The sequence below is a fragment of the Pseudoliparis swirei genome, chromosome 17 (assembly GCF_029220125.1).
Source record: "Pseudoliparis swirei isolate HS2019 ecotype Mariana Trench chromosome 17, NWPU_hadal_v1, whole genome shotgun sequence".
In the NCBI taxonomy this organism is placed as follows: domain Eukaryota; kingdom Metazoa; phylum Chordata; class Actinopteri; order Perciformes; family Liparidae; genus Pseudoliparis; species Pseudoliparis swirei.
This window is the reverse complement of record NC_079404.1, coordinates 3,622,135-3,633,247: the sequence shown is the minus strand read 5'-3', so window position 1 is coordinate 3,633,247 and position 11,113 is coordinate 3,622,135. Positions and strand designations below refer to the sequence as shown.

The window sequence follows — 11,113 nt, the reverse complement described above, 5'->3', positions numbered from 1 at the left end:
GGATTGGTATGGATGATAAGAGGGGCACCATTTTGATTTCTATTGGTAGATTTGAATTATCACTGACATTGTAACCTGCCAGAACTAATTAATATATCTGAACCTTCACGTATCATATGCATGGATAGATTGATTAAAAAAGAACCCGTCTCATCCATAACTTGGTCTACAGACTCTGGTCTCTGAGTTCCATGTTTCTGGTGTTCGGCCTCAAGGCTGCAGTCAGAACTTCTCTCTCATTTCTAACACGGGACGAAAGACAGATGGACTACAGACAATCTATAAAGAACACATAGGAACAAATAGAAACCGCCAGCTTGAGTGAGTCAGATCCTTCTTTATTTTAGTTTCACTTTAAAGTTTGGTCAGATTGGACTCGGAACATCGTGTTAATGACTACTGCAACTACAAAAGACAGCATAGCACTGGTGTAGTAAAATATATCACATCTCTGTCCTCCTGTTGGTCTGTCCTGTGGGTCTGTCCTCCTGTGGGTCTGTCCTGTTGGTCTGTTCTGTTGGTCTGTCCTCCTGTGGGTCTGTTCTGTGGGTCACCTCAGACGGTGGTGAAGGTGAAGCGGGTCACGTGGCGGTATTCCTCACCAGGACGCAGAAGACAGTCAGGAAATGAAGCCTGAAGACAGACAGACACACCGTCTGTCAGTGTGTGTTCACAGATATAAAGAGTAACATTGCCCCCCTCTCCCTCTCCTCATCATCATCATCATCATCATCATCATCATCATCGTCATCGTCGTCATACCTGGTTGACAGCATCAGGCCAGTTCTGTGTCTCCAGACAGAAGGCGCTGTGCTTCCCGTACTTGGCCCCGCCCTTTCCCGTTATAGAGCCGTCCAGGAAGTTGGCGGTGTAGAACTGGACGCCTGGTTGGCTGGTAGAAACCTCCAGGACACGCCCACTGGCCGGGTGACACACTCTGAGATGAAGAAGGTCACGTTTCACTGACGACGGTGTCCGTGATGTGACGGTGTGGTGTGTGTGACAGTGTGATGTCTGTGTGTGTGTGTGACGGTGTGTGTGACGGTGTGTGTGTGTGACGGTGTGATGTCTGTGTGTGTGTGTGATGGTGTGTGTGACAGTGTGTGTGTGTGTGACGGTGTGTGTGTGTGTAACAGCGTAGTGTGTGTGTAAGGGTAGTCTGTGATGGTGTTGTGTATGACAGTTTAGTGTTTGTGTGTGTGACAGTGTTGTGTGTGCGTGTGAGTGTGTGTGTGTGACAGTGTGGCGTGTGTGATAGTGTGATGTCTGTGTGTGGTGTGTTGTGTGTGTGTGACAGCGTAGTGTGTGTGTAAGGGTCGTCTGTGATGGTGTTGTGTATGACAGTTTAGTATGTGTGCGTGTGACAGTGTGGTGTGTGTGACGGTGTTGTGTGTGAAAGTGTGTTGAGTGTGTGTGTTGTGTGTGTGTGACGATGTGTGTGTGACAGAGTAGTGTGTGTGTGTGTGTGTGTGTGTGTGCTCACCTGGCCGCGTGTCTCTCGGCCCAGTTGTCTCCGGGTGACGAGAGACAGAAATTGTGGTCAAACCCCGGACCTTGGAGTTCCTTCAGCCGGGAGCCAATCAGAACGGGCTTCCTGAGGTCGAAGGGCGTGCCTTCCACTTGTCTGATCTCTCCTGCAGGTGGATCAGGTTATTGGGATGTCATCATTGTGAGACAGCGACGTTTTACTGAACAAACGACACCAACAAGCCGGATTTTACATCTTTTAAATTTTTTTTTTTACTGCTTCAGAGAAGCAACATTTGTGGGTGAGAAAAAGAAAACAACAGTCCGTTCTCTCAGCGTCAAACAGAAAGCACGGCCGGCGGAGACGTGAGGCTCGAGTCCGGCCTCCACTTTGCTGTTCAAGTCAAGTCAAGTCAAGTCTTTTATTGTCAGATGCACAGAATGACACAGGGTCAGACTGGGCACTGAAATTCTTAGGACAAGGCACCACACAACAACTACCATAGCCTAACATAATATAACATAACATGACATACACTCTGTACAAGTACTCTGAACATAATACTAACATATAACATATAATACACATAATAAACTAAACTACAGACAAATTGGAGTAGCAGGTAGTGTTGAAGTCAAGTTCATGTTCGAGGTGGATTTTGCGGTTTAAATAAACACTCATTAGCTCCTCCGTCTCCCGGGTAACCAGCGCTAATTGCAGAGTAACGAGACTGTTTGTCTGACGTGAAGGAACACACTCTCACGCACAGGAGCACAATGGGTCGCGCTTCCACACCTCTGGGTGGAAAGCACCGCAATTACAGCGCGAGGAGGAGAAGGATTCATCACACAGGAGGAGGAGAGGAGGAGAGGAGGAGAGGAGGAGAGAACCGCCTGTTATCTCCAACAAGCGGACCCGACCTCTTGAAATAGAAACGGAGGCAGAACCGGGAAGAATCTTTCAACACGAGCGCTTTGGGAGGAAAAGGGAATCAAAGAACAAGAGCCGGTCTGGAGCGTTGTAGTTCGGTCTGGAGCGTTGTAGTTCGGTTTGGAGCGTTGTAGTTCGGTTTGGAGCGTTGTAGTTCGGTTGTGGAGCGTTGTAGTTCGGTTTGAAGTGTTGTAGTTCGGTTTGGAGCATTGTAGTTTGGTTTGGAGCATTGTAATTCGGTTCCGGAGGGGTGTAGTTTGGTTTTGGAGTGTTGAAGTTCGGTTTGGAGCGTTGTAATTCGATTCCGGAGCGTTGTAGTTCGGTTTTGGAGTGTTGTAGTTCGGTTCTGGAGCGTTGTAGTTCGGTTTGGAGCGTTGTAATTCAGTTTGGAGCATTGTAATTCGGTTCCGGAGCGGTGTAGTTGTGTTTTGGAGTGTTGTAGTTCGATTGTGGAGCATTGTAGTTCGTTTGTAGTTCGGTTGTGGAGCATTGTAGTTCAGTTTCGGAGCGTTGTAGTCCGATTGTGGAGCATTGTAGTTCGGTTGTGGAGCGTTGTAGTTCGGTTTGAAGCGTTGTAGTTCGGTTTGGAGCGTTGTAGTTCGGTTTGAAGCATTGTAGTTTGGTTTGGAGCATTGTAATTCGGTTCCGGAGGGGTGTAGTTTGGTTTTGGAGTGTTGTAGTTCGGTTTGGAGCGTTGTAATTCGATTCCGGAGCGTTGTAGTTCGGTTTTGGAGTGTTGTAGTTCGGTTCTGGAGCGTTGTAGTTCGGTTTGGAGCGTTGTAATTCAGTTTGGAGCATTGTAATTCGGTTCCGGAGCGGTGTAGTTTGGTTTTGGAGTGTTGTAGTTCGATTGTGGAGCATTGTAGTTCGTTTGTAGTTCGGTTGTGGAGCATTGTAGTTCAGTTTCGGAGCGTTGTAGTTCGATTGTGGAGCATTGTAGTTCGGTTGTAGTCCGATTGTGGAGCGTTGTAGTTCGGTTTGAAGCATTGTAGTTCGGTTCAGAGCGTTGTAGTTCGGTTTGAAGCATTGTAGTTCGGTTTGGAGCATTGTAGTTCGGTTTGAAGCGTTGTAGTTCGGTTCAGAGCGTTGTAGTTCGGTTTGAAGCATTGTAGTTCGGTTTGGAGCATTGTAGTTTGGTTTGGAGCATTGTAATTCGGTTCCGGAGGGGTGTAGTTTGGTTTTGGAGTGTTGTAGTTCGGTTTGGAGCGTTGTAATTCGATTCGGGCGTTGTGAATTCGGTTTTGGAGTGTTGTAGTTCGGTTCTGGAGCGTTGTAGTTCAGTTTCGGAGCGTTGTAGTTCGATTGTGGAGCATTGTAGTTCGGTTGTAGTCCGATTGTGGAGCATTGTAGTTCGGTTGTGGAGCGTTGTAGTTCGGTTTGAAGCGTTGTAGTTCGGTTTGGAGCGTTGTAGTTCGGTTTGAAGCGTTGTAGTTCGGTTTGGAGCGTTGTAGTTCGGTTTGGAGCGTTGTAATTCGATTCCGGAGCGTTGTAGTTCGGTTTTGGAGTGTTGTAGTTCGGTTGTGGAGCATTGTAGTTCAGTTTCGGAGCATTGTAGTTCGGTTGTAGTCCGATTGTGGAGCATTGTAGTTCGGTTGTGGAGCGTTGTAGTTCGGTTTGAAGCGTTGTAGTTCGGTTTGGAGCATTGTAGTTCGGTTTGAAGCGTTGTAGTTCGGTTTGGAGCGTTGTAGTTCGGTTTGGAGCGTTGTAATTCGGTTCCGGAGCGGTGTAGTTTGGTTTTGGAGTGTTGTAGTTTGGTTTAGTTGGTTTTTTTTGGACGAGTTCGTTTTGGGGTGTAGTTCCCCATTTTTGGAAAAAAACCGGGGGAAAGCATGAAATCTTGGGCCCTGAGAATGGAGGTTATTCCCATTTTTTAGCGTTTTTTTTGTTCTTTTTTGGGGTTGTAGTTCGGTTTGGGAGGGCAAATTTCTTTAAAAATTTTTTTAAAACGTAAATTGGTTGTTCATGTTGTTTTTTCTTGTTGTTTTTGTTTGGGCGTGTATTCGGAGGGGTGAGCGTGATGGTTTGGCGGTAGTTCCCCAAAACACACCACAAAAAAAACCTTCACTAAGAAAATTTAATTTCTGCGTCAAAAGAAACCTTTTATTATTTAATTAAACTTTTGTTTTTTCTTTGGTTTTTTTCTGGGAATTCTTCCTTCCCCTTGTAGTCCCCCCTATTCCTTTTAAATTTTTTTTAAACGTGTTTTTATTTTCCGGGACTCCCGGTCCGTGATGACGTGTCTCCCACCGGCCCGGGAAAGGATGGGGGAGGTTTATGGGCTTTTTGGGGGGTCGGATTCTTGGGGTTCCCCCAAAACACAAACACAACAAACACCTTAAAATATCCAGCCCCTCAAGTATTTTAAAATTTAAAATTCCGGTTTCCTGTGGGGAAAAGGGACCTCTAAAGATTTGAAAAGCTTTTGGTTCTTCTTTCCCCAAGGTTTTCTCCAAAGGGGGGGGAACTTCTCCCCCCTGGGGGTCTCCAGTTCCTGGGGTTTAAAAAAATCTTTTTTAAACCCTGGGTTTTTTTTTCCCTTTTTGGCACAACCTAAAGGTTTGGCCCTGAGCCGATCGGGTGGTCCCAAACCCGGGGGCGGCCAGGTTTGAAGTGGATGGTGGTTGAAAGGTTTTAAAACTTTTTTGGTGGCCCCGGTGTATCCCTGGGGAGGGTTTTGACAACCTCATTGGGTTTTCCACAGGGCTTTTAAAATTTTTTCACGGGTTAAAATTATTTCAAAGTTCACGAGACCCCCTTTTCCCTTTTTTGCCTGTGAAAAGACAAAAGGGGACCGTTTGAGCCAGAAAAACCCCCTCCCCGAAAAACAGGTCGGTCTCTCGGACCTTCCTAGGGTGTGGGGTGGCCCCCCAGGGAAGGAGGAGGGAGATGCTGGGTCCCTCCCCCTGCTGCGGGGAGAAACCTGAGGAACAAAACCACAAAAACCAAAAACCCCCACAACACAACAAACACCAACGTTGTGCAACCTACTTACAGGAAGCCCGCTGGAAAAACCGGGGCAAAGGGCAAACAAAAATACAATGTTGCCCTGATTAATAGAAAAAAAATTAGGTTGTTAGGTTAATTTTTTTGGGATTTTTAAAATTTTTTTATTTAAAAAAAAGGTTTCATAAAACTAAGTTTTTTGTATAAACAGCTGTTTTCTTTCATGTATTTTTTAATTGTAATGTTTTTTTCCTGGGCCCCCGGGAAAAAATCTCCACATGGGGAAAAATGGGGTCCTAATCTCATTTCTTACTGGAGGGGGAAAAAGACCCCCAACCTCAATAACTGGTTATCTGGTTTTTTTTGTTTGCTTGAGGGCCCCGCCACGCCGGGCGGGCGAGCCAGGACTGAGGGGCCCACCCCCCCCCCCCACAAAAACCCCCTTTAAAGAGGATTGGAAACACACCGGGGCCCAGCAAACTGAAAAACCCAGAATAAAGGTTCTTTTAAAAAAAGAAAAAGGGGAAAAGGTTGGGGGAAAGGGTTTAATTTTAAAAGGATAAAAATTTTCTTTAAATGAAATGTTGGTTTTTTTTATAAATTTAAGGTGTGATAATTGATATGCTGTTCTGATTTTGTTTTGGTTTTTAGGAATTTCCGACCAGAGGAGTCCCCCTGGTGGAGCAAGGGGTCATTAAACATAACATAACATATCAACCAAAGGAAGGGGCAGAAAAATGACCCATAAATCTTTTAAAACCCAAGGGTATTCATAAAACGTTTTGGGTTTTTTCCCTAGGGTCGCCCCTTTCGTAGAAGGTTTCAGAGAAACAAGATTCTAACCCAAGGTCCCTTTGGGGGTAGTGGAATAATACGCGCTGAAATAGACTTTAACAACCAAAACACCCCCGGTTTGGGTCAGCAAACTGAAGCATCCTAGACAACCAGAGGATCCCCCTTTAAAAAAGCTTTAAAAAGAAACATACCTTTTTCCCCAGAGGAGGACTGGTGGTCAAAAGGAAACAGAAGCAAAAATGCTTCTTCAAACCGGGAGTGCCCTTTTTTCAGGGAAAAAAATGAGCTTTTAAACCCTGGAAGCTTATAAACCGAGGGGTCCCCCGGGGGTCGAGGAGTCCTTTAAACCTCTAGATTTATCAAACCCGAGGAGTCCCCCCGGTGGCACGAGAGAATGCAGCTTAAACACAAAGATAAACTTTATCCACCAGGGCATCAAAACCCGGGTTGTCGTAGGGAATGGACTAAACAAATTAGATGACCAACAACAAAAAGTGCAGGGTTTTAAAAATTTAAAAATTTTTTTCCGATTGACCCTTTTAATATAAACTTCTTTTTAAAACCATGTCGGCCCTGGTTTTTGGTTTTTGGTTTTTTTCTTACGTGAACATAGACTTCCAAACCCAGTTTTCCCCCGGTGGTGAAAAAAGGATTAATTCCCGCTTTACAAACATTCTATCACAGTTTACCTTTTTGGCCCCCCCGAGATGCAGGGTAACACATAGGATGGCTTCTTCCCCCCCCCCGGGGGAGTCACCTGTGGCCCCCGAGGAGGTCCGCTTCTGAACGTAACCTCCAACCAAACGCCATTGGGTTTTTTTAGGGAGAACAAACTAGCCCCGAGGCATTTTAATCTATCAACAGGACGCGGTCAAAAAGGCCCCCTTAACCCCCCCCACCAAAAATAAACAACAGGGACGCCCTGTTCAGGAGAAAACAACCATAAGCAAAAAACCTACAAAAGTTGTTTGGTGTTTTAAAAAGAAAAATGAGCTTTTTTAAGCAAAACAAAACGGGACCTTTTGTGGGCTGCTCGGTTTACCCCCCAAAGGTCCGTACTTTTTTTTGGGTATGGAAAAAATTTTTTTTTTTTACAAATTGTATGGGGGAAACCAAAACGTGAACAGGGGGTTTAAAAGTTATTTACCCCCCTTTTTTTGACCGAAAATTTTCTATGATTTCATATTAAAAATTTAAAAAAAAGCTGAATGTAGTTTGTTTTTTTTGGTCTATTCAAGGGGAAAAACATAGTTCCTTTTTACCTTCCCGGTCTCAACCCGGCCCGTTCCATCCGCCTCCCTCCCTTCTCAACGGACCCATGATGGCCCCGGGGGAGGCCCCAGCCCCCCGGGAGGCTGGGGCCCACATCCAGGAGGCCCCTCTCCCCACCAGGCCCCAGTCATCCTGTCCAAAAAAACCCCCAAAAACCGGGGGGCCCAGTACCGCTTTCCTTAAAACTACCTCACAAAGGCCTGATTGGGGCCCCCTTTTTTTTTCACCGGTTGAAAAGAACAGTCGGATTTCAAAAAAAAGGTTAGTTTTCCTTTTTAAAACGAAGGAGGGGTCCAAAACAAAAGCGGTGTTAACCTTTTTTTTCCCAAAAATTTTAAACTTAAGCGACAACTTTTAAAATAAGAGTTTTTGAAAAACAACATTACAACCCTCCTCTCATATAGGGTTGTTTTGGTGTTTTCCTTTAAGGAAAAAAAGTTACATTTTTTAATTTGTTTGGTTGGGGGTTCAAAAACGAGCCAGGGTTAATGTTTGTTTGCCATCCCTGCCACGGGTTTTTTAGGTACCTTTATTTTGGGGGCTTTTTACTTAAAACTATACCCATCAAAGGCAGTGAAGGAAAAAAAAACCGTAAAAACGGGATTTTAAGGCAACTTTTTGGGTTAGTAACAAAAAACCTGCAACACCTCCCCACTTTCACCTCGGCGTTTAGAAGCGATTTTTTTCTTTTTTCTGTTTATTTTAAAATACAGAGAAAAATGTCCCTACTGTGGGATCAATAAAGGATATATTATTATTTATTATTATATAATAATAATAATAATAATAATAATACATTAATTTTATAAGGCGCCTTTCAAGGCACTCAAGGTCGCCGTACAACATAGAATATGTCTGTAGGTTGACAGGTATGTGAATCCATCATATGTATTTATTATTATTATTAATACCGACAGACAAAATAAATTGGCAGCCCTGCCAATATGCTAACAATTTTAATCGGGCCTTTGTGTTTAACTCATTTGTTTTAGGGATGTTCTTTTACATGTTCAAGATTCAAGATTCAAGATTCAAGATGTTTTATTTGTCACATACACACACAGGGTGTGCAGTGAAATGAAAGTGGCAATGCTCAGCAGGAATGTGCAAGGGCAACAAGTACACACTATTTACAATAAAAAACAACACAATATTTACAGTAAGTGTGTGTGTGTGTGTGTGTGTGTGTGTGTGTGTGTGTGTGTGTGTGTGTGTGCCTAAGAGGCAGTTGTGTGGGTCTATGGGGGTCCTGGTGAGGTCGGAGTTCACAGTCCTGATGGCCTGAGGAAAGAAACTCCGTCTCAGTCTCTCTGTTCTTGCAGCGTGACTACGGAGGCGCCTGCCTGACCGCAGCAGCTGAAACAGTCTGTTGTTGGGGTGGTGAGGATCCTTCATGATCCTGCCGGCTCTGGTTCTGCACCTCCTGGTGTACAAGTCCTGCAGGGTGGGAGTGTAGTTCCAATAGTGCGTTCAGCCGAACGCACTACTCTCTGCAGAGCCTTCCTGTCCTGAGCGGAGCAGTTGCCAAACCAGGCTGTGATGCTTCCTGTCAGGACGCCTCTACAGCTCCAGAGTAGAAGGACTGAAGGATCCTCTGGGAAACTTTAAATTTCCTCAGCTGCCTGAGGTGGTAGAGGCGCTGCCTTGCCTTTCTCACCAGAGTGTCTGTGTTTGTTGACCATGTCAGATCCTCGGTGATGTGGACTCCCAGGTATTTATACCCGCCACCCTCTCCACAGTAGTCCCGTTAATCCCCAGTGGTGAGTACGTCCTCTGTTGTTGTACCTCCTAAAGTCCATAATCAGCTCCTTAGTTTTGGTGACATTCATGATGAGGCTGTTGTCCTGGCACCAGAGTGACAGATCAGCAACTTCCTCCAGGTAGGCCTTCTCGTCGTTGTCGGAGATCAGGCCCACCACCACTGTGTCATCCGCAAACTTGATGATGGTGTTGAGCTGAACCTGGCCACACAGTCATGTGTGTACAGGGAGCACAGTAGGGGGCTGAGGACGCAACCCTGGGGATCCTGTGTTCAGGGTGAGGATTTGGAGGTGTGTCTGCCCACCCTGACCACCTGTGGCCTGGCGGTCAGGAAGTCCAGGATCCAAGCACACAGGGGTGTTCAGTCCCAGCTCAATCAGCTTGCCGCCAGTCTGAGGGACTATGGTGTTGAAAGCTGAACTATAATCAATGAACAGCAGTCTCACATAGCCCCCCCTCTGGCTGTCCAGATGAGAGAGTGTGGTGTGCAGTACCTGGGAGACAGCATCATCTGTGGATCTGGTTGGGCGATAAGCAAACTGCAGCGGGTCCATGGAGGAAGGGAGGAAGGCGCAGATGTAGTCCTTTATCAGCCTCTCAGCATTTCATGACCACCGAGGTGAGGCCACCGGTCGGTAGTCATTCATACATGCTGGAGAAGCATTCTTGGGCACAGGGACAATAGTGGATCTCTTGAAGCAGGCGGGACCACGGACTCAGCCAGGAGAGGTTGAATATTGTGGTGAACACTGGAGCTAGCTGGTTAGCACAGGTCTTCAGTACCGCCCAGATATGCCATCTGGACCTGCAGCTTCTGGTGTTCACCCTCAACAGAGCCCTCCTCACACTGTGCTCGGTCACAGAGAGTGTGTGTTCATCCCCAGCGGTAGAACTCACCGCTACGCTTAACGGTGTTGTTGTTAGCCGGCGAGCTAGCGCTGTTGTTGCTAGCCTCAAACCGTGCATAAAATGAGTTCAGGTCGTCCGCTAGGGATGCGCGGCACTCACCATAGCGCCGGGTCTGCTCTGGTAGTCTGTGATAGTCCGTAGCCCCTGCCATAGGCGCCTGGTGTCGCGCTGCTCCATCTGTGATTCCACCTGTCTCGGTACTTCCTCTTGGCTTCCTTCACCGCCTCCTCAGTCCATAGACCGCTGCCTTGTACTGCCCATGTTGCCGGATACAAGACCGGAGTTATAGGCAGCAATACGGGCGTTCACAGCTTCACGGATGGATCTATCAACCACGGCTTTTGGTTAGGAAAGACCCTAACTTTTACCGTGGGGACGATGGTGTCCGTTAAGCGTTGCTATGAGGCTCATTGCTACTCCAAACTCGCTGACGCCACTGGAACTGGATTGGATCATGTCCCAGTCGACGACACGCAGAGCGCCCTGTAGCTCAGCCTCTGATTGGTCAGACCACCGCTTCACGTTCCTCGTCACTACCGCTTCCCGCGATCTTTTGCGGTATCCCGGAAGCAGAAAAATGGCGGCATGGTCTGATTTTCCGAACGGAGGAGAGAGACAGCCTTGTAGCCTCTCTTGAATGGCGTATAGCAGTGGTCCAACGTTCTTTCCTCTGGTAGCACACGTAATGTGCTGGTGAAAGTTCGGCATGACTTTTTAGGTTAGCCCTATTAAAGTCCCCAGCCACCACCACAGCCGCCGGGATACTTGTTCTGATGCCGACATAACACATCATGTAGGTCCGATAGTGCTACGCCGGTGTCCGCTTGTGGTGGTATGTAGACGGCTGTGGTGATGACCGAGCTGAACTCCCGGGAAGGTAGAATGGACGCATGAGATCGCCAGATGTTCCAGGTTCGGAGCAGGAACGAAAGAGTCTTAATGTTCTTGGGGTCACACCACATGTTGTTCGTCATGAAGCAAACCCCTCCACCCTTAGATTTACCAGACTCTTCCGTTCTGTCTGCACGGAAAACA

At 46.6% G+C, this 11,113-nt stretch overlaps 1 protein-coding gene across 1 annotated transcript; it reads right to left on the bottom strand.

The window, feature by feature from the left end:
- Window positions 1–317: 317 nt before the first annotated feature.
- galm (galactose mutarotase) lies at window positions 318–1,650 on the bottom strand (the record flags this gene model as incomplete). The annotated part of the gene is made up of 3 exons (XM_056436197.1): window positions 318–633; window positions 763–937; window positions 1,484–1,650. Coding segments are annotated over 3 exons (420 nt in total), but the record flags the coding sequence as incomplete, so codon positions are not given.
- Window positions 1,651–11,113: the final 9,463 nt, after the last annotated feature.